At 36.4% G+C, this 24291-nt stretch overlaps 2 protein-coding genes across 3 annotated transcripts in view; one reads left to right on the forward strand and one right to left on the reverse strand.

The window, feature by feature from the left end:
- The window catches only part of KLHL32 (kelch like family member 32), a 202231-nt gene extending 182428 nt beyond the window's left edge, over positions 1-19803 (forward strand). For both annotated transcript variants that reach the window (XM_032593222.1, XM_032593223.1), the window contains exon 10: positions 16969-19803. In XM_032593222.1, the coding sequence (XP_032449113.1) occupies positions 16969-17130 (162 nt within the window). In that variant the 3' untranslated portion in view covers positions 17131-19803. The remainder of the gene's footprint in view (positions 1-16968) is intronic.
- Positions 19804-19888: 85 nt separating this feature from the next.
- Positions 19889-24291, reverse strand: part of MMS22L (MMS22 like, DNA repair protein) — a 129555-nt gene continuing 125152 nt past the window's right edge. Inside the window, exon 25 of the mRNA XM_032593224.1 lies at positions 19889-24095. Within this exon, the coding sequence (XP_032449115.1) occupies positions 24014-24095 (82 nt within the window). The 3' untranslated portion in view covers positions 19889-24013. The remainder of the gene's footprint in view (positions 24096-24291) is intronic.

The raw sequence follows: 24291 nt of genomic DNA on the forward strand, positions 1-24291 counted from the left end.
AAATGTGTATTCTGCTGTTTTAGGATGGAATGTTCTGAATGCGTCCGTTAGACCTGTCTCATCCAATGTGTCATTCAAAGCCACTGTTTCTTTGTTGATTTTGTTTGGATGATCTACTGATTGGTGTAAATGGGGTTTTAATGTGCCCTCCTCTTACTATATTACTGTTGATTACTTCCTTTATGTTTGTAATTAGCTGCTTTATGTATTTCGGTACTCTTATGTGCATCAATATTTATAATTGTTACAATTCTTGTCCCTTTATGATTATGTAAGGTCATTCTTTGTCTTTGGTTACAGAATTTGTTTTCAAGTTTATTCTGTCTCCTATAAATATTGCTATCCCAGCTTTCTTTTTAGTTCCATTTACATGATAAATGCCTTTCCATTCCTTTACTTTCAGTCTGCATGTATCTTTAAGTCTGAAATAAGTCCTTGTAGGCAGCATGTAAATAGCGTTTGTTTTTTATCCATTCCATTATCTCTGTCTTGTGATTGGAGTGTTTAGTCCATTGACATTCAGAGTAATTATTGATAGGTATGTACTTACTGCCATTTTGTTACTTGTTTTATTATTGTTTTTGTAGTTCTTCCCTGTTCCTTTGTTTTGGTTTCTTCTCTTATGGTTTGTTGCCTTTCTTTAGTGATATACTTGGATTCCTTCTCTTTATTTTTTTGCATATATATTACTGGTTTTTGATATGTGGTTACTGTTCAGTTTGTATATAACATCTTATGCATATAGCAGTTTATATTAAGTTGATGGTTGCTTAAGTTTGAACCCACCTTAAAAGCACAAAACTTTTACTCCTCTCTCCCCTACATTTTAGGTACATGGTATTTACATCCTTTTATTTTGTGAATTCCTTGGCTGATTTTTAATTTTACTGCTTTTGTGCTTCCTGCTTTTACTCCTGCTTATGGTCTTTCCTTTCTACTCAGAGAGTCCCTTTTTACATTTCTTGTAAGGCTGGTTTAGTGGTCATGAATTCTTTTAATTTTTGTTTGTCTCAGACTCACACCTCTCCTATTCTGAATGATAGCCTTGCTGGACAGTGTATTTGGCTGAAGTTTTTCTTCTTCTTCTTTTTTTTTAGCACTGAATATATCATACCACTCCCCTCTGGCCTATAGAGTTTCTGCTGAAAAAATCAGCTGATAGCCTTTTGGGGTTTTCCTTGTATATAACTGTTTTCTTTTGCTGATATTAAAATTCTGTCTTCATCACCATTTTTTGCCATTTTAATTACTATGTGCCTTTAAAAACATGTTTATTTTTGAGAGAGCATGCGAGAGGGAAAGAGCAGAGAGAGAGAAAGGGAGACAGAATCCCAAGCAGTCTCCATGCTTGTCAGCATAGAGTATGATGAGGGGCTCAAAGTCACGAACTATGAGATCATGACCGGAGTTGAAATCAAGAGCAGGATGCTTAACTGACTGAGTCACCCAGGTGCCCCACCATGTGCCTTTTTCTGGACCTCCTTGGGTTGAATTTGTTGAGGGCTCCCTGTGGCTCCTGGATCTAGATTTGTTTCCTTCCCCAGATTGGAGAAGTTTTCAGCTATTATTTCTTCAAATAAATTTTCTGCCCCCTTTTCTCTCTCTTCTCCTGCTAGGATCCCTGTAATGTAAATGTTATTAAGCTTGATGGTGTTCCTTCATTTCTTCATTCTCATTTTTCATTATTATTTTTTCTCTCTCTTCTATTCAGCTTGGTTGCTTTCCATTACCCTGGCCTCCAGGTCACTGAACTGTTCTCCTGATTCCTGTAGTCTACTATTTATTCCATCTAGTATGTTTTTAATGTCAGTTATTGAGTTCTTCAACTCTGTCTCTGTTGAAGACCTCACTGAGGTCTTCCACTCTTTTCTTAAGTCAATTATTTTTATGATCATTACTTTAAGTTCTCTATCAGGCATATTACTTGTATCTGTTTCACTTAGGTCTCTTGCTGTGGTTTTGTCTTGTTCTTTCCTTTGGGACATAATCTTCTGTCTCCTCAATTTTTCTAACTCTGTTTCTATGTATTAGGAAAGTAAGCTATGTCTCATGCTGAGACATAGTGCCTTCTGAAGAGCCTCTCTGGTGCCCTGTAACGCTATGTTGCTTGTTCACCAGAACCTGGCACTTCATGGGATGTCTCTTATGTGTATTGTATGTGCCCTGTTGTTGTGGTTGAGCTACATTTACCTTTAGTCCAGTCACTTTAAATGGCTCTCTGCCTGATGTGGACAGGATTTCATTTCTGTTTTGCTTGTGGGCCACTCTGAGACTGCCCTGAGCTTGAGGTGGATCAGGCCAGGCATTTATCGGAGTGCATTAGCAGTGAACTGGAGGGTGCTCTCCTTAATGTAGTTTCCTAAGAAGATTTTGTTGGTGGGTGGGACTCATAGTCAGACCATATGTCTGACCCCAGCCCCAGTCTGCTGGGGCTATAGTCAGTTGAATTTGTGTGCTTTTCTTCCTCTCTCCTGGGGCAGGAGTCACTTTGGGGTCATTTTGACCCCTATCAGGGTTGCTTGCACAGTCACATTGTGGTGACGCTTTGAATGGACTTTTGGGAGGGTGTGCTGGAGGGAGCAGGTCCACGCGAGAATGCAGGAGTCAACAAGACTTGCACTGTACTGCTGTGGGAGGTAGTCTATATATTGCTGCTTTGGAAAACTCCTGCCAAGGCCAGAATGTAGGGGCTGGTCTGCAGGAGAATGTAGTGGTGGGAAGAGCTCTTAACAAGCTAGATGGAGACTCTAAATGCTGCGCTGATTCCTGCAGGTGTCCATTTTTCTAGGCTGGAGGGCAGGGGAGGTAAATGGTGCCTGCCAGCCCTGTTGTACCTGGAGAAATCTCCCAAAGATCCCTGTCCCTCCAGCACCTGCTCTGATATTAGTAAACAAATCTCTATCCTGTGTACCCCAAGTATCTTTCAAACTGCTGCTTCTATACAGTATCTCACTGGGGCTGTTATGCTGTCTCGTTAAGAGTGGAGACTCAGTTTACTTTTGCCATCCCACTCTCCTAGATATGACCCTGCTAGTTTTCAAAGTTCTAGGTGTTAAGCCACATTAATTTTAAGAACTCAAGAACTGAAGCTCCTCCGAATTTCAAAGCCAAATGTTATGGGGATTCGACTTTCCAGTGTTATGTCCTCTATGCCTGGTGTCCCTGGTGTGGGGTCTGCTAGCCTTCCCTCTTCTGCCCACAGCATTGCTTCCACCCACGGACAGTCCACATGTTAGTTGGGCTCCCAACCATGTCTCCACCCTTCCTTCTCCCACATGCCATTTTCTCTACATTTATCTGTGGAGAATCTTCAGGTCACTTTCTGGGTTATTTACCCAGAGGTTTGGAGGTTTGTCTGTGGGACAAAGTGCATCTAGGATCCTTGTACTCCACTATCTTCCCCAGAAACCGTAATATACTTGCTTTCTTAAAAAGCCAGCATTATGGTTAGTTCTGTGTCCCAGTAGTCATTTTGATATACAAAATCAATCATTTTGAGTGGGTTTATTCCCATGGCTGGCACAGTGGTCCTATACAGAACAGATAAATTTAATAAAGGCCTTTAAGAGCCTTTACTATTTATGGGTAATAAGTGTCCATGTAAGTATTCGGATTGTCACTTAAAGAGATGTTTGGAATGGAAGTCTTCATGGATTATATACTCATCATATATCATGTTTCATTTTACTTATGACAACTGGTTAGAGGTTGTATTATCGTTCATTCTGAACTGGGGTTGCATAGTCTCAAATACTTGCTTACTTTATGCATGACCAAGGAACTATTTTGGTTAAATAACAGTAATATATTGATGGTTGGAGAGGCTGCTTATACGTTCATACACAAGTTGCTTCTTTACTACTTGCTGGAAGAATATCCAACAGAGAATTAGATGAGAGAGTGGAATAGTGTTTATGAGATGATGATTAGACAGTAGAAATTCCTAAGTACAAATCAGCAGGTTGAAAAATACAGGAAAATGAGGTGAAAATAGTACATATGATAAAAATATCAAAGTTTAAATTTTGCATTAGTCACTCACACACACACACACACACACATATATATATATATATATATATATATATATATATATATATATAATCCTTGGATTCTAAGGGCATGGCTGACTGAGATTAATGAAGGTCATACTTAAATAGCTCAGAGATTAGTCCTTTGACATCCAGAAAGACTAAAGTCATTTATTGCCCTTGAAAATACCAGAAAATAACCTGTCTCTTTAGGCTGGCCCTTCTGAACTCTAATCAAAGCTTCTTTGTCACTTGTGGGATTCAGCTACATAGGCATGAAGCATGTCAGATACTGAGAAAGTATTCCATTTTATTTTATTTTACTACTTGACTTAGCATAGACTATTCGATCCATTACAAGAGCAACCCAAAAAAGAGAAAAACTGAGATGGTCTTAAATTAATGCTTGTTTAAAGATTGAGATTTGGACTTGTTAGTAATACTAACTCATGGAAAATACTAAGGATAGATGCATAAGGAAAGTGTTCTTGTTTATTTAGTGGGTGTCTAAGAATCATCTGGCACAGAGGTTGATTCTAACCTAATGTGCTGTGGATGATGAGCAGCATATAAGAGAGCAGCTGCGTAAGTGTGCAAGTGATTAGTCAGTATTTCCAGATCACCTCCACTGCTCTTCATTTACAATTACTTCCTTTTGGCTGGAGGATATGCAGCCAAACTGGCACCTCCTTCTCCCAGACGCCTTCTTTCTGCCAGTTTACAGGGGAGTGTTTTGGAGAAGTACTGCCAAAACTTCTTTTCCCTTCTCAGAGATTAAATAAATTACATCTGTTTAACATATGCAGTCTCTGTTGGCCCAGGGAACCAGACAAAACTCTCTGGATGATGACCTCAACTGATATTTTGTCTTCTAAAAATGTATTTAGTTGTGGAGGGAATATTGAAAATGGCACAAAATCTTTGTTCTCTCTTTGGTTACAAGTATGAGCTCATGATTGGCTCTACCACTTACTGCGTGACCTTGAGCAAGTCATTGAACTTTCTCTGTATCTATTTTCTTCTCTATACATTGAAGACAATACTTAACCTTATATAATTAAGGTAAATAGTGAAAGATCTCTGCTTTCTGTATTTAATGAAATACTAATCAGAATCCCATTGGGATTTTCCTTTTTCTTGCAGGGTGGGGCAATAATACTTGTCAAGTCGACCTTGAAGTTTCTCTAGGAAAGTCAAAGGTGTAAAAATAAGTTTTTGAACATTGAATGAGACTTGCCCTACTCAGTCAAAAGAACTGTAAATGTAGTATTGCAGGAAGATGCACAAATCACCTAAAGAGAACAACAAAAGTTTATATGTAGCATATAGAATAAATATTTTAAATTAGTAGAGATATTTTGTTCAACAGATGGGATGAAATAGCTAAATGTCCATTTGGGGGAAAAATAGCTAAAAGTTTGATCTTTCTTTTATTTTAGGCCTTAGTGATTTCCTCCTATATGAACTTGGATCCCCAAATCTCAAGGGCTTCTTTCATTTTAGAATGCATTATAGCAGTTAAAGGTTTAAAAATTATCCACTCACATAATAGATGAAGGCAGGAGTGGACAAGATATTGAAGAAGAGTACCAAGAGGTCTGTGGTTGGGATATTAAGGCACGCGTACACTTATGATGCAGGTGCAGAAAAGGGGACCAAAGGTGGATAGCAATAGGACAATGTCAATTGCGAACATTTTCTTTTGAAAATCAAGGAATCTAAAGGATGAAAGGTTTTAAATGAGGTTAGTGGAAGGTCAAACGAAGAGAGATTAAGAAGATTGAGGGCTAGAAAGAGACTGATAGATTTGACAAGTAGGATATGACCAGCTTTCTTCAAGAAAGAATTTTTCCAGTACACATATGGCTCCTGACCTAAAATGGTTTGATTTACAATTTTTCAACTTTACAGTGGTGCAACAGCAATACCCATTGAGTAGAAACCATACTTTGAATTTTGGATTTTGATTTTTTTTCTAGGCCAGTGATATACAGTATGATATGATCATGATGCAGGACAGTGGCAGAATGGCTTTCTCTGCCACTGTCCGGTAATTACGAGGGTAAACAACCAATATACTTACCATCATTCTGTACACATAACCATTGTTTTCCACTTCCAGTATAGTATTCAGTAAATTACATATGATACTTAACACTGTATTATAAAATAGGCTTTGTGTTTTATAATTTTCCCCAATCTTAGGCTAATGTGAGTGCTTTGAGCACAGTTAAGTTAGGCTAGGTTAAGCTATATTTGGTAGGTGAGGTGTAGTAAATGCATTTTTTACTTACGATATTTTCAATTTATGATGGGTTTTTGGGAACATAACCCCATTGTAAAGTGAAGAAGACTTGTATTAAAACTAAGCCAGATTCAGTGAGGTGACAGCAGGTTCAAAATAACAGACTTCCATATAATGACAGAGATGGAACTCCAGCTTAAAGGGAAATAACTGGGGAAATATATCCAGACTCAACTGATTTTTGAATCTGCTACTAAGTTATAATATTCTAGGTGCTAGACACTAAGCTAGATGTCACCAGTTTTCAGAACAAAGCTGCAAGGTCAATAGTTTTTTCATTTTACAGATGAGTATTTGTGAACCAACATATGACAACATTTACTAACTAGTTTTGGCAAGTTATTTAAGTAGTATGAGTTAAATTTTTTCAATTCAAATTCACATGCTGTATTAGTTTCAGGTATAATGCATATTGATTTTGTACCTAACCCCATGATGGCTGTATTTACCATTTGTCACCATATAATGTTACTACAATATTTACTGACTGTATGCCCTATGCTATATTTTTCATCTCCATGACTTACTTTGTAACTAGAAATCTGTACCTCTTAAGCCCTTTTGTCATTTTCACCTGTTCCCCTAACCCACCTCTGTTCTGGAAAACTGTTCTGGCAGTTTGTTCTCTGTACTTAAGAGTCTGTTTTTCTTGGTTGTTCATGTGTTTTTGCTGTTGTAGTTTGTTTTAGATTCCACATATAATGAAATCATATGGTATTTGTGTTTCTGTCAGACTTAGTTAGCAAAATACTCTATTGGTCCACCAATGTCTCAAATGGCAAGATCTCATTCGTTATTATGTCTGAGTACTATTCCATTGTTGTGTGTATAATTGCATCTTCTTTACCAATTCCTATATCAGTGGACACCTATATGCTTCCATATTTTGGCTATTGTAAACTATGTTGCAATAAATATAGGAGTGCATATATCTTTTCAATTGTTTTCACATTCTTTGGGTCAATACCCAGTAGTAGAATTATTATATCACATGGTATTTCTATTTTTAATTTTTTGAGGAACCTCCATAATGTTCTCCACAGTGGCTGCACCAATTTTCAGTTCCACCATCAGTGAAGTCTTACTTCTTTTGCACATGCTCGCCAAAACTTATTAGATTTTTTAAAATAGGTTTTTTTAATGCCTATTTATTTTTTAGAGAGACAGAGTGTGAGCAAGGGAGGGGCAGAGAGAGAGTGAGTGAGGCACAAAATCTGAAGCAGGCTCCAGGCTCTGAGCTGTCAACACATAGCCTGATGCGGGGCTCAAACTTGTGAACCGCGAGATCATGACCTGAGTGGAATCCAGATGCCTAACCAACTAAGCCACCCAGGCACCCCACTTAGATTTTTAATGCTAGCCATTTTGACTGGTGTGAAGTGATATCTCATTGTGGCTTTGATTTGCATTTCCCTGATGATTAATGATATTAAGGAGTATGTGTGTTGCAGTCTCTCTGTGTTCTTCAGAAAAATGTCTCTTCATGTCCTCTGCCCAATTTTAAATCTGATTGTTCTTTTGGTATTGAGTTATATAAGTTCTTTATATATTTTGGATATCAACCCCTTATCAGACATATCATTTGCAAATATCTTTTCCCATTCAGGAGGTTGCCTTTTCATTTTGTTGATAATTTCCTTCACTGTAAAAAGCTTTTTATTTTGATGTCATTCTAATAGTTTACTTTTGCCTTTGTTTCCCTTGCTTGAGGAGACCTAGTCATAAATACATGGCTGAGACTGATGTCCAAGAGATTATTCCTATGTTTTTTTTTTTAAGGATTTTAATGGTCTCAAGCTTCACATTTAGGTCTTTAATGAATTTCAAGTTTATTTTTGTGTGTGGTATAAGAAAGTAGTCCAGTTTCATTCTTTTGCATGTAGCTGTTTTCCCAACACCATTTATTGTATAGATTGTCTTTTCCACATTGTTTGTCTTGCCTCCTTTGTTGTAGATTAATTGATCGTATAAGCATGGGTTTATTTCTAAGCTTTCTATTCTATTCCATTGATCTATGTGTCTATATGCTGCCAGTACCATATTGTTGTAATTACTATATGTTTGTAGTATAACTGATATATGGGATTGTGGTACCCCGAGTTTCATTTTCCTTTCTCAAGATTGTTTTGGCCATTTGAGGCCTTTTGTGATTCCATACAAATTTTAGGAATGTTTGTTCTAGTTTTGTGAAAAATGCAACTGATATTCTGATAAGGATTGCATTGAATATCTAGGTTACTTTGGGTAGTATGGACATTTTAACAATATTTTTTCAGTCTGTGAATATGGTAGATCTATCCATTTGTCTTATCTTCAGTTTCTTCCATTAATATTTTATAGATGAGTACAGAGTATAGGTCTTTCACCTTCTTAAATTTATTCTTAGGTTTCTTATCCTCTTTGGTGCAGTTATAAATGGGATTTTCTTCCTTTTTTATTGAAGTATTGCTGACATACAGTTAACATAGTGATTCAACAAACTTACACATTATGCTATGGTCACCATGGGTGTAGCTATCATCTGTCACTATACAATGCTATTATAATACCATTGACTATATTCTCTATGATGTACATTTTACCCCTGTGATTTATTTATTCCATCACCTAAAGCCTGTATCTCCCACTCCTCTTCACTCATTTTGCTCCTGTCCCACCCCCACCCCTCTGACAACCAACCATTTTTTCTCTGTATTTATGGGTCTGTTACTGTTTTTTGTTCCTTTTTGAGATTCCACATATAAGTGAAATCATATGATATTTGTGTTTCTCTAACTTATTTCACTTAGCATAATATCCTCTTGGTCCATCCATGTTTCTCCAGATCAGAAGATCTTTTTAGGCTAAGTAATGTTCCATTGTATATACATACCACTTTTTCATTCATTCATCTATTGATGGGCACTGTGTTGCTTCCATATCTTGGCTATTGTAAATAATGCTTCAATAAACATAGAGGTGTAAGTATCTTTCTGCATTGGTGTTTTTGTATTCTCTGGATAAATACCCAGTATTGGAATTACTGGATCTTATGGTATTTCTGTTAAGTTTTTGAGGAACCTCTATACTGTGTTCCACAGTGGCTGCATGAATTTACATTTCCACCAGTAGTGCACAAGAGTCCCCTTTTCTCCACATCCTCACCAGCACTTGAAGTTCTAATCTTTTTGATAATAGCCATTCTGAGTAGTGTGAAGTAATAGCTCATTGTGGTTTTGATTTGCATCTGATGATTAGTGGTGTTGAGCTTCTTTTCATGTGCTTGCCATCTGTATGTCTTCTTAGGAAGAATGTCTGTTCAGGTCCTCTGACCATCATTTTAATCAGATCGTTTCTCTTGGTATTGAGTTGTATAAGTTCTTTACATATTTTGGATATTAACTCCTTATCATATATTGTTTGCAAATATCTTCTTTGATTCCGTAGGTTGCCATTTTTTGCTTTGTTGATGGTATACTTTGCTGTGCAAAAAGCTTTTTTTTTTCCTTAGTCCCAATAGTTCATTTTTGGTTTTGTTTCCGTTGCCTCAGGACAATGTTGCAAAGGTCACAGCCAGAGAGATTACTGCCTGTTTTCTTCTAGGAGTTTTACAGTTTCATGTCTCCCATGAAGGTCTTTAATGCATTTTGTGTTTGTTTTTGTGTATGCTGTAAGAAAGAGTCCTATTTCATTCTTTTGCAGGGAGTTGTCCAGTTTTCCCAACACACTTATTGAAGAGACCGTCTTCTCCCAACTCTATATTTTGCATCTTGTGTTGTAGTAGATTAACTGACCATATACGTGTGGGTGTGTATCTGGGCTCTGTTTCTGTTCCATTCATCTCTGTGTCTGTTTTTGTGCCAGTAGCATACTGTTTTGATTACTACAGCTTTATAGTATATCTTAAAATGTTGCTTTGTGATACCATCAGCTTTGTTCTTCAATCTCAAATTTCCTTGGCTATTTGGGGTCTTTTGTGGTTTCTTAAAAATTTTAGGATTATTTGTTCTTGTTCTGGCAAAAATGCTATTGGTATTTTGATAGAAAATGCATTGAATCTGTAGACTGCTATAGATTCTCCCAGTACATGAACACAGTATATTTTTCCACTTGTTTATGTTGTCCTTATTCTCTTTCATCAATGTTGTACAGTTTTCAGCATACAGATCTTTTCAAATCCTTGGTTAAGTTTACTACTAGATGTTTTATTCCTTTTGGTATAATTATAACTCAAACTATTTTCTTAATTTCTCTTTCTGCCACTTCATTATTAGTGTATAGATATGCAACTCATTTTTGAGTATTAATTTTGTATCCTGCAACTTTAGTGAATTCATTTACTACTCCTAACAGTGTTAGGTGGAGTCTTTAGGGTTTTCTATGGTATAGCATTATATTATCGGCAAATAGTGATAGCTTAACTTCTTCCTTACCAATTTGGATGCCTTTATTTCTTTCTCCTGTCTGATTGCTATGGCTAGGACTTCCAGCACTATGCTGAATAAAAGTGGCAAGAGTGAACATCTTTGTTTTATTCCTGATCATAGCAGAAAAACCGTTCATCCTCATGGACTAAAATGTTAGCTGTGGGTTTTCATATTGTCCTTTGGTATATTGAGATATGTTCCCTCTAATCCCACTATATTGAGAATTTAAAAAATCAGAAATAGATGAATTTTGCCAAATGCTTTTTCTGCATCTATTGAGATGATCATAATAGTTACCATTTTTTAATGTGATATCAGGTTGATTGATTTGTAAATATTGAACCATACTTGCATCCTTTCAATAAATCCCACTTAATTTTTGTGATTCTTTTAATATATTGTTGAATGCAGTGTGCTAATCTTTTGTTGATGATTTTTGCATCTATGTTCAGGGTTATTGGCCTGTAGGTTTCTTTATAGTATCTTTGATTTTGGTAATAGTGCAATGCTGGTCTTATAGACTATATTTGGAAGCTTTCCTTCCACGTTTATTTTTTTGAAATAGTTTGAGAATAAGTATTAACTGTTCTTAAAATGTGTGGTGGAATTCACCTGTGAATCCATCTGGTCTTGGACTTTTGTTTTTTTAGGAGTTTTTTCATTACTGATTCAATTTTCATAAATGGTCTGTTCAGATTTTCTGTTTCTTTGTGATTTGGTTTTGGAAGATTCTGTGTTTCTAGGAATTATCCATTTCTTCTAGGCTGTCTAGTTTTTGTATAATTTTCATAGTATTCTCTTATAATTCTTTTTATTTCTGTGGTGTCTGTTTTCTTACTACTTTTATTTCTTTTATTTAAAGTTTAAGACAGACTCAGCAGGGGAGAGGGGATAAGAGAGAGGAGCAGAGGATCTGAAGCAGGCTCTGTGCTGACAGCAGAGAGCGTGACACTGGCTCAAACTCACGAACCATGAGATCATGACCTGAACCAAAGTTGGATGCTCAACCAACTGAACCACCCAGGCACCTCTACTTCTCTTTCGTTTCTCATTCTATTTATTTGTGTCTCCTTTCCTTTTTTCTTGATAGGTCTAATTTTCTGTCAATTTTGTTTATCTCTTCAAGAACTAGCTCTTGGTTTTGTTGATCTTTTCTATTTTTTTCTTTGTCTCCATTTCATTTATCCATGCTATGATCTTTATTATTTCTTTCCTTGTACCCTTGTACTAATCTTGGACTTTGCGCTTCTTTTTCTAGTTCCTTTAGATGTAAGTTTAGATTGAGATGTTTCTTATTTTTTATTAAAATTTTTAAAACATGTTTATTCATTTTTTGAGAGACAGAGTGTGAGTGGGGGAGGGGCAGAGAGAGAGAGAGGGAGACACAGAATCTGAAGCTGGTTCCAGGCTCTGAGCTGTCAGCACAGAGCCCGATGCAGGGCTTGAACTCATGAACCTCAGATCATGACCTGAGCCAAAGTCAGACACTTAACCAAGCCACCCAGGTATTCCAGAATTTTTATTTCTTGAGGTAGTCCTATGTCACTATACATTTCCCTCTTTGGGACACAGTGAAAATGGTTCTAGATTTTTGACTTGTGTTTTCATTTACGTTAGTCTCCAAGTATTTTTAACATTTTCTCAGTGTGTACTTCATGGACCCATTGCTTATGTGGTAGAATTTTATTTAACTTCCATGTTTGTGTTTTCCATTTTTGTTTTTTTTGTTACTGATTTCTAGTGTCATACTATTGTGATCAGAAAAGATGCATGATACGATTTCAATCTTCTTAAATTTATTGAGTCTTGTATTATGGTTTAACCTATGATCTATTCTGAAGAATGTCCCATGTGCACTTGAAAAGAATCTGTAATCTTTTGTTTTTGGATGGAATGTTCCATATATATCTCTTATACCAGCTGGACCTAATGTGTCATTTTAAAGATACTGTTGAGGGGCACCTGGGTGGCTCAGTCATTTAAGCATCCCAACTTCAGCTCAGGTCATAATCTCATGGTTCATGAGTTTGCTGTCAGTGCAGAGCCTGCTTTGGATCCTGTCCCCTGCTCTCTCTCAAAATTAATAACTTAAAAAAAAGACTGTTGATTCCTTCTAGTGTATATTTCATTCAGTTATTGTATTCTCAACTTTTTTTTTTTAATGTTTATTTTGAGAGAGAGTGTGAGCAGGGGAGGGGCAGAGAGAGAGACACACACAGAATCCAAAGCAGGCTCCAGGCTCTGAGCCATCAGCACAGAGCCTGATGCAGGGCTCAAACCCATAAGCTGTGAGATCATGACCTGAGCTGAAGTCAGACCCTTAACCGACTGAGCCACCCAGGCGCCCCTGATTGGTTCTTTTTAATATTTTTTCTGTTGACATTTTCACTGTCACTTCCACTCTTCAGTCTGGTGAGCTTCTTTATAACCATTACTTTGAGCTCTTTGTTAGGTAGATTGGTTATTTCCATTTTATCTAGTTCATTTTCTGAGGACTTGTCATGTTCTTTTATTTGGAGCATATTCATTTATCTCCTTACATTGCCTTTTTGTTCTTATGAGTTACTTCTAAAATTGATGGAAGAGTCTTGTGTATGATCATCCCCTGTGTGGACTGTGTTTAGTGACTGGGTGGTTAGAGTTGTGGCTGGCATGAGCTTGGTGGTCCTGAGGCACTCCCTGCTGGGGCTTCCCTGATGAGATGACTGTAGCTGAAATGGGCATGGGTCAGGGTATTCCTATCTCTCGATGCAGAGGGTGCCCCAGCAAGACAGCTGAAACTAAAGTTGGTGCTAGCCAGGTTATTCTGGGGCTCTCCACTCTATGGGCACCCTGGAAGATAGCTTAAGCCAAAGCAGATGCAAGCTGGGGTGTACTGGTGTTCTCTGCATGGAGGGCACCATGGCAGATTAGATGAAGGTGAAGAGGGCTGCAGGCTGGAGTGTCTTGGGCATCCTGTGCAGGGGCTACCCTGGCGGGGTAGCTGGAGCCAAGGTGTAGTGTGGTCCAGGGCATCCTGGGGCACTCCATACAGTGGTGCCTTGACAGGAGAGCTGTAGTTGAACTGGGTGCAGGCTGGAGTCTCCTCAAATGCTGTTCATAGAGTGCTGTGATAGGGCAACTAGACCCATGGCTAGTGTGGGCTAGCCATGTGCACAAAAACTCATGGTGTTTGGTGCAGGGTATGCCCTGGTGAGGTGGCTATAGCTAAGACAGGGTGCAGACTTGGGGTTCTTGAGATGCTCTGTTCAGGTATAGTACTGGATCTCTCTTGAGTTGGGGGTGTCATACATAGCAAGACATTAGGAGCTAAAATAATGTGTGCCTGGAGTGTGCCATAGTGCTTTGTGCCTGTGTCACCTTGGTAAGTAAGGTGGCTGTAGCTGTAGTGAGCCCTGAGAAGGGGTGTCTTGGTGTGTGGTGTGCTGGAGGCTGACCTAATTGGATGGCTCAGTCTGGTGTGGGGTAGAGGCCAGGGGTTCAGAGTCAATAGGCTGGCTAGAGTGCCTGGACACTATTCCTGTCCATGCTGTCATGATGGAGAGGGAACATAAAACAGATCTGTTCACCAGCATCTCCAATCCAGAGTTCTAGCTGCTGTCCTGTTGCTTGGTGGTGGTAGGGCTGGATCCTTTATATTCTAGTTGCTTTTAATTTGTAGCTTTCTTTCTGTGCCCCAGGGTGGGTGCATTACAGTCCCTTAGTACTATCCCTCTCCACTGCTCTTCAGTGTTGGGACTGTGGGTTCTCTTTAGTAACAAGACTCCATCTTACAGTTATGTGATCTTTTGTGCAGAGGCTGTTCAGTCAGCTCTCACTTCTTCAGAAGGAATTGCTCTACAATAGGTTTATTATTTGGTGTGTCTGTGGAGGAGGTGAGTTCATACTCTTCCTAAGTGGTCATCTTGGACTACTCTCCAATGGAACTGTTCTCTTAATTTCTCTTTCTGCTACTTATTAGTGTATAGAAATGTAATACAAAATTAACATACAGAAATGTATCCTGCAACTTTACTGAATTCATTCATCTCTTCTTTGGTGGAGTGTTTCGGGTTTTACACACACACACACGCACATGTCATTGGCCAATAGTGGTAAGTTTATCTTCTTACCAGTTTGGATACTTTCCTCCTTCTTGTTTGATTGCTGCAGCTAGGATGTCATTATTTTGAATTAAAATGGTAAGAGTGGATCTTCTTGTCTTGTTCCTGGTCTTTAGAGGGAAACCTTTCAGTATGATGTTGGCTGTGGGTTTTTCATATATGGTTGGTGTTATGGTATGTTCTCTCTAAACACACTTTGTTGAGTTTTTATCATGAATGGATGTTGCATTTTGTCAAATGCTTTTTCTGTATCTACTGACGTGACCATATGGTTTTTAGTTATTACTCTTATTAATATATCACATTAACCTATTTGTGAATATTGACACGCTTTTTATTCCTGGAATAAATCTCACTTGATCGAGGTAAATGATGTATTTTTTTTTTTAATTTTTTTTTTCAACGTTTATTTATTTTTGGGACAGAGAGAGACAGAGCATGAATGGGGGAGGGGCAGAGAGAGAGGGAGACACAGAACCGGAAACAGGCTCCAGGCTCTGAGCCATCAGCCCAGAGCCCGACGCGGGGCTCGAACTCATGGACCGCGAGATCGTGACCTGGCTGAAGTCGGACGCTTAACCAACTGCGCCACCCAGGCGCCCCAATGATGTATTTTTTAACGTATTTAGTTTGCTAATATTTGTTCAGCATTTTTTGCATGTATGTTCATCAGATATACTGGCCTGTAAGGTGGTTTTGTTTTGTTTTGGTCTTTTTGATAGTGTCTGGTTTTGGTATCAGGGTAAAGCTGGCCTTGTAGAATATATTTGGAAATTTTCCTTCCTCTTCTATTTTTTGGAATCCAGTAAAACCTTGTTTTGCAAGCATAATTCATTCCAGAAGCATGCTTGTAATCCAAAGTGCTTGTATATCAAAGTGAATTTTAAGTACCATTGGCTCAGTTGTGATCATGTAACATTCAGTATCCCATACTACACGTATTACAAGACATCACTTGTTTATCAAGTTAAAATTTATTAGAAATGTCTGCTCGTTTTGCAGAACAAGTTACTCGCAATCCAAGGTTTCACTGTAGTTTGAGAACAGGTATCAACACTTTAAATCTTTGTTGAATTTACCTATGAAGTCATATGGGTCCTGGACTTTTGTTGGTAGCTGTTTGATTACTAGTAATGAAATTGAATGGGTAATCAGGCCATATTTTCTATTTCTTTCTGATTTAGCTTTAGAAGATTGTATGTTTCTAGGAATTTATCCACTTCTAAGTTGTCCCAATTTGTTGGCACATAATTTTTCAGAGTCGTTTCTTGCAACCCTTTGTATTTCTGTGGTGTCAAGTTATTTTTCTTCCTTCATTTCTGATTTGGGTCTTCATGTGTCTGGATAAAGGTTTCTCTTCATTAATCAATCCTTATTGATTTTTCTTTTTTTAAGTTTATTTCCACTCTAATCTTTATTCTATCCTTCCTTTTACTACCTTTGTTCTTTTTCTAGATCCTTTAGGTATAAGGTTAGGTTGAGATTTTTGTTTGAGGCTGTTATAAACTTCCCTGTTAGAACTGCTTTGCTGTGTCCTGAAGATTTTGTACTATAATGTTTTCACCTACATTTTTCTCCACGAATTTTTTGATTTCTTTGATTTTCCTTGAGTCTATGTGTTTGCATTTTTTTCCAGTTCTTATAAATTATTTCTAGGTACTCTTGTGGTATGAAAAGATGCTTTGTATGATTTCAGTCTTCTTAAATTTATTGAGATTTGTTCTGTGGCCTAACGTGATCTATCCTAGAGAATATTCCATGTTCACTTGAAACGAATGTCTATTCCACTGTTTTTGGATGGAATATTCTGTGTATATCTGTCAGGTCCATCTGGTATAATGTGTTGTTCAAAGCCAAAAGATTTTTCTTAGAGGAAGACAAAGATACCTACCTAAAAACTGTTTACATTATGCAGACACATAAAAATATATAAATGTATATAAGAACACTTACCTGGACCTTAATACAAATTTCTGGTTCCATACTGTGAGGAAAAAAACTAATGCCTAAGGTATGTGTGGTCATGGCGGCATCACTGAGTTCAACTGCAGGCCTCCTTTAATGTGTATACGGCATTATTTTGAGCAATCATCTTTGACGAACAGGCTTCTCTTCTTTTGTAGGTGGTGGATGTAAGTAGAGAAGGCAAAGAAGAAGTATTTTATGGGCCTACACTTCCTTTTGCTTCTAATGGAATAGCGGCATGCTTCCTTCCAGCTCCATATTTCACATGCCCTAACCTTCAGACTCTTCAAGTGCCTCATCACAGGATTGGGACCATCTGAAAACCAATGCTTTGTTAATAACTATCATTAACAGAAGGGAAAGAAAAGCTTCACTTCTGAATACTGGGCATGAAAAGACTCAGTGCTCAATGCTTCCTTGTTTTGTTTTATATGTCTTATTTTCAGATAAACATTAGCAAAAAATGAACAGTTTTCTAACATACATTACTGAAACCTCCTGTCACCCTTCTCTCTGTGTGTCAATATGCAATATGTCTGACTTTTACTGTGGTGTAGCTCAGTGACAACTTAATGGTCAATTACTGTTCCATGGGTCTTTAGAGCCTTTGTTGTAGACTTTCTATAATCAGCACTCTCTAGGAAAACAGGAAAATGTTAGTAAGGCAATTTATTTCACAAGTACTGCCATCAATGATCTTCAAAAAAAAAAAAATCTTCCGTAGTTAATCCCCTTACTACTTAAAACTGGGTTTGTAATTTTTCTTTTAAAAATTTAACATTATGCAGCCCCACTAGTATAGACTCAGTATTATGACATTATAAAATTTTAAATGCCATGTTTTATTCACAGTAACACGAATGATAGAAGTACACTGGAACAGCAGTTGAACGCCCAGATTGTTCAGCTTGGTTACTGTGACCTTGGGCTAGGTGCTTAACTTTCAGTGCTAGTTTTCCCATTCTTTAAGGAGGATAATTATTGATTTCCGTATCAATTCAGAAGAATGTTGTGAGGATTAGGCAAATGCTCTGAAGTACTTCATTTAAGAAAAAAAAAAGTTACTCAAATTACAAGGTATTTTACTGTCTTTAGAATTCTGTAACTGAACGGGGAGATTATTTTTGAAATTATTTAAAAATTACTAAATAGAACTTGGAACACATGCTGTGGGAGAAATGATTCTGAAAAGCATGTGAAGTGATGCTAATTAGGAAAAGGGGAGTCTACCAAGCCAAAGATTCCTAAGTCTATACAAATTCTTGCTTCACATCATAATTCAAACACTTGTTTAAACTCATTTAGTGAAAAATGACATTTCAAAGCTCAACAAAAAAAAATTAGCTGTACTAATTTGGGCACCATAAAGTGCTCTGACATAACTGTGAACCTAGACTTAGTAGTTCTAATAAAAGTTTTTGCACTTTGTTAAAGGTTATGTCAATCTTGAGCACTTGTGGGACTCTTCCTCCACCACCAATACATATTTTATTACTACCACTTTTAATAATGCATAAGAATTCTTATTTAGGCTAGGTTTTTGGATTTGCTTTGTCTATAACAATATATACATATATATGTATATATACACATATATATATGTAATAAAAATCACACTGGAACATAAATTCAAGAAGTGTAACATGAGTTTTTCCCTTTTCCTAATCTTGTTAGGATCTAAGTCACTTTACTAAAAGGAAGACTTTATTTGGACTTTTTTCCTTTGGCATAAATTGTTTAGCAATCCTTACCTTACAGGAAGTTGTCATTTTATTCATGTAACCACTTTTGGTATTCAGAAATAAAAACAAACTTTTTAAAATCCTAAATACAAAATTCACTAACTTTTCACACTGTTATACCTAAAAATTTTAATTTTTAAGTAATAATCTGGTTATTCAGATTAAAGAGCAGAGAAGGAAAGACTAGGCATAAGGGGAAAAAGTAAAATAAAAACCTCCCAGAGATTTAGACAAAAAACCTTCAGAGTAATTTTACAGTTCTGAAAAGTGAAAATTGATACTGATATGATATTTAGAAGAATTACAGAGTCTCTTTAGAAGAGTTTATAAATCATGTAAACTAAATATTTTAAATGCCTTACCAAGTCAGGAAAATGACTCTGGCATTTCAGATATCTTTTCAAAAAGAACCTAAGCAAGAAGTGTTTCGGATTTATTAAAATTTCTACTTGATACATGAATTGACCTCCAGCTGTTTTACCTTATAAAACCATTACATCTGTAATCCCGCATCCTATATCCAATGAATGAAAGGAAAATGGTCTAAAAATAAGCTTGCCTGACTAATAATGAAAAGGTACCCTGAGATTACTCTTGATATTTTCTGTATAGATTTCTAACTATTCATTTAAAACAAATCAGTATATTAGCAAACACTTTCTTGGGAAACTTTAATGTATTATCCACTAATATTACAGAATCGAACTCAGAATTAGAAAATATTCTTTACAGTATAGCCAAAGATAGCCTCTGAAGTACAACATTCCTAGGAAAAATAAAACGCAGAATGCTTATGATTAGATCATTTTCCTCAAAGATTCCAGAAAACTGTGCTCATAAAACCAAATATTCAAATATATATTTTCTATTTAAGTGAACTGTAGTAATTCATCTTTCATTTTTACTCTTTAAAATTATAGACCATATTGTATTTGTAGTTAAATTATTAGGTTAATTTGAATTTCCATAAGAAAAGCATGAAAATTCCAACCACTTAAACACCATTTTCAGATTTTACTATCTAAAAGAAAACACAGTACTGCATAGGTATTAGCACAGTGTTCCTTTGTGTAGGAAGAAAAGCCAGCAAAGACATTAATCTGTAAAACAATGTAAAGTGCAATGAAGTTCCTTAGATTCTTAATAACAAAATACCAATTTGGTTATGATTAGGATATTTTTCTCGTTACGTTACGATTAAGATATTTTTCTTCCTTTTTCTTCATGTTTTCTTCAAAGTTTAACCCCATGTATACTGTATACCTTTCAACTGTTGAAATGACTAAAAAACTTCGTTTTGCCACAGAATATTAAAACAGGAACAACATAGAAATTATTCTTCCAAGTAATATGGTTCATTTTTATTTTGGTTTTCAAATCTTTCATAAAAAAGGAAGTGTAATAATCATGAAGTATAAACTAAATATATACATTTAAAAAATTATTATATGCACAATTAACTTATCAATATACAATAAGGCCCAGCATTTTCTGAAAACACAATTCACAAATGCAATAAATGCTATAAACTGGATAACTACTAGCACACCAAAAACTTTAATAAGCAGAAGTTATTCAATTCCAATCATGTAGTACTTATTTTGGTAATCTTAGCAATATAGATTATCACTGAATCAAAGTACAAATCTTATATCTTATTAAATATGTGAAAAAATATGCTACTTTGCTAGCTTCCCAAACCAACTGTCTTAAGCAAACAAAACATGGTATTTATATTGGCATGCTATGTACTTGACTGACAAGGCAGTATTTTTAACCCTAGGAGGAGAAGGCAGGAGAAGAGCTTTTGGAAAAATGTAAGGTTTACATAAAATCTATAGGATTGAGGGAAGACAGGTTTCCTAGAGGCTTTTCCCAACTGCAGAAACTTGTCAAATTTTTATAGAACAGATAATTTTAACAAAGGGATGTAAAAATAAAAGCTGTCAAAGATTCTGTTAAAGTACACGTAATTCTTTAAGAACAAAATAGTTTTAAAAATTTGTGATGAAGCATGAAAGAAAATAATAATGGGTAAAGAACACACACACAGGCTACAGGTAAGTTTTGTTTTTGTTTTTGTTTTTAATATAGATGCCCAGGTAGAAAAAGTCAAATAGGCTTAAGAAAAAATATGCTAGGAATAGGTAAAGATATAAAAGTTTTAAACTATGAAACTCTTCTAATGCAAATGAAGTCAATACTAAAAGATTTCTGTACAGAGATCATACTCCATGTTTTTTACTCCCCCATGAAAACCTAATTAAATGTTCAATTAAAATTTAAATCATAACCAAATCTGAATGTCTAATAAAGTCCTTTCTACCACTCTGTTGTCCTTCAATCATCTCTTTTATATTCCATCTGATATTTTACAGAAATTATTTGACTGGAATACTTATATTTTAACTGTCTTCCTACTTAAGTGTCTTAAGGCTAGGTTTCTATAGAAAGGGTAGTATTCTCTCCTGGCAAGCTGAATGAAGCTCAGAGTGCAGAATGAACATGGCATTCAGATGTCTAAGGCAGTCTAGTCTCCTGTGTGAGTTAAGTTTGCATAGAAAAGGTAGAGTCGGATGGCAGAAAGTCTCCTGAAGACTCTGAATGTCAGCTTATTGACACTGGCAAGTAACTGGAGGTCCTTGAGCAGAAAAGTAACAGGAAGAAAGGATTATTTTAGCAACACTAATGCCAGAACTGTGTGAGGATGAATTACAGGGAAGAAGATCAGAGATAAGGAGGTAAGAAGATCAATAGAGCACAGTAGGAAAGACAGTTGGGGTGTATAGGATGGAAAAAAGAAAAAAATACCAAGAGCCTGTACTGGTGATCACCTGAAAGTGGGGGACATGTAAGAATCCAAGATGCTTCTGAAGTTTCAAGGCTAAATAACTTGTGAAAACAGTGTATTCCCTGGGTAGAAAAGGCAGCAGCTAGTTGAAAATAATTGACAAGTGCAGCTTGACATGTTGCCTTGAGATTTCAGGAGGATCCAACTAGAGGGGTTTAGAGAGAAATTAGCACTAGAAATAGACTTCAGAGATGAAATTATAATTGAGCTAGTGTTCGCAGTTCACTACTAGAAGAATGTTGAGACGGAGCAAGTGAAGAGCCACATCTCACCACTGGGGACCGGAAAGGAGAACATGAGGGTGCTTTCAAAGTACAGTATGTAGGGAGGAGGAGTAGCACCAAGGAAGGGTTGAGAAGATGAAGGAAAACACAGATGTCAGGCCAAAGGACATGAGAAATGAGAATGTACTCTCAGACTGCACCAAAAGAGAACGGCTTACAATAGAGAGATAGAAGCAGCAGCCCCACAGAGTACAGGTTCTTTAGGGGTAAATACATATTAAGGAAGCAGGAATAAGGTACTTACTCTAAGTCTGGGAATAGAAAAAAGGTAAGATTATCCTATTAAGTGAAGGGTCTGTGAAGATTTTCAAGAAAATGAACTGAGTCATAAATTTTTTTTTCTTCAATTAAAAACACACTTCAACACATGTATTTACACATATGTATTGTCACAGATTTTTTTTTGTTATGGATTTTTAAAGTATAAACTATTTATTCTTAGCATCTATAGACATATGCCCTAATGCATGATTCAGCAGTGGCTTTTCTCATCTCTTAAAAGTTTCATATTCTAAGGAACATGATTCTCAAAGCTATCTTATTAATCCTATTTTGGAAATAAAAATATAAATACACATAAATAACTTCTTTAAAAGCATCACCTTAAACAGATGTACGCTTCATTTGCTGAAACCTGCAAAGCAATACATTAAGTTTAGTAAGTCACTACGATAATAAAAAACTCATTGCTTTAAAGTCTACTAAGTAACCTTAACGAGGCTTTTATTCATTCCATTTGTTGAAGTACTAATAGCTGATCTGGCAGGGGGATAAACTATTTGTATGTTGTGAAAACAACAGATACTCCTTTAGACTTCACACATTACAGTAAGGACAGCATTAACAAGTATAGTTCGCTGACTGCAATACACTTCATCTTTAAAGATACTTCTTGAGTTAGAAAAGGAGGAATAGAAGAACCATGATAAAGACTAGAGTCCCAAGAAGGAAACAGTAAGTTATTGCAAAGTTAGCAAACATGATGTGTAAGAAAAAATTTGAAGAAAAAAAACGGGGGGGTGGGGGTCCCAAGGGGGGCGTGCTCATTCATCTAGGACCTATTAGAGAAAAAGGGACAAAATTGAGAGGTGTTCATTACCTTTGGGCATGAATGATTAGTAATCATGTCTGCACACCTCAAATAGAATGTATGTCACCAATACATTCACATACATTATCCCCTGATTCTTACTAGGACACCGTGAAAAAGAAAAAGGATTAGTATTCTTTTTTTCTCCATGAAGAAACTGAGGCTCAGCAAGGTTAAGTGACTTGCTCAGGTTTACAAAGCAGAGCTGGCTTTGAGACCTAGGTGGGTTCCCAACACTAGGACTGGAGTTCTTTCACCAAGTAAAGCTCACCACAAAAAGGAGACAAGGATAAGAGCCCAACTGGTAAAATAAAAATCTGGATGAAATAAAGAGTTGAGACACAATAGCTGCTAAAGGAAAGTAAACTGGTTCCTTGTAAACATAATGTAAGATGCTAAATTATAAAAGGCTCTAATTGATGAGGAGATAAATGGGCTGAGTTCTCAGAAATCTTCTGTTAATAATGTAACCTGAAGATTTTTTTAGATGTTATTTTCTCTTTTCTTAAAGGGTCTTATTTATCCTCCTCCTGATAGAGGTCTTTTAATAAATTCCCCAAAAGAAGGACAACTAAAGAAAAAAAAAAATCTGGCAACTGTTGGGACCTAAGCATAAACACTGTTGGCTTAAGTTTTAAAACATTTTATATACTATCTGTATATTCATTTGGCCAGACTCAGCCTCATTCCTCACAGAGCTAAGTGTGCTGGGCATTTATTAACTTGCCTTAGACACAGTATAACAAAAGATGACAAACATACAATCCCACCTCCTGAACCCCCCTTTCCCCAAAACTAGCACAGAACAGCCAGGTAATGTTAAAAAACACAAAATAAAACAAAACAAAAAAACACCCACATCATATTAAAACATGTAAGAAACAAAACAAATCACTCACAAGACAGAAAGTCACATTACAGTGAAAAGTTCCTGGAATGACTGGTGCAAATCTACTTAACAGACATACACATGTAACACTCACAGTTAGAAAAGGTTCCTTTAAGTTAAACTAAAAACTCTTCAAAAGAGAATGCAATTCTGCCAAGTTCCAAAGGTCCTAAAATATATTTAATTAACCTTTATTTCCTTATTTATGTACCTTATACTTACAGGTATGTAAGAAAAAAATCCTAGAAAGAATTTTTAACAGAACATCACACAATTAAAAGTATGAATCAGAATGGTGCAAAGCGGCTTCAGATAGTTATAACAGAGAAGGCAAATCACAAAATATGTTAGGTATTATCACTCTCCAGTCTCTGCATTTCATCTTGTCCCACTTGTCCTAGGTGAGATAAAAGTTTGCTATAGGCTTCCCTGTTTAAGAAAAAAGAAAAGATGTAGATACATTTATTACCTTTTCCACTACTTTTCGTTTTAAGTATTTACAAACTGAGCCTACCTGAGTGTCTGTCTGTCTATACGCACACACACTCACACAATATGACTAAAATACTTTGATTCTTTAACAAACTTGGGACATATGACTTGTCATGAGTGCTGACTCCTCTAA

Source organism: Lynx canadensis, chromosome B2 (genome assembly GCF_007474595.2).
Source record: "Lynx canadensis isolate LIC74 chromosome B2, mLynCan4.pri.v2, whole genome shotgun sequence".
Taxonomy (NCBI): Eukaryota; Metazoa; Chordata; class Mammalia; order Carnivora; family Felidae; genus Lynx; species Lynx canadensis.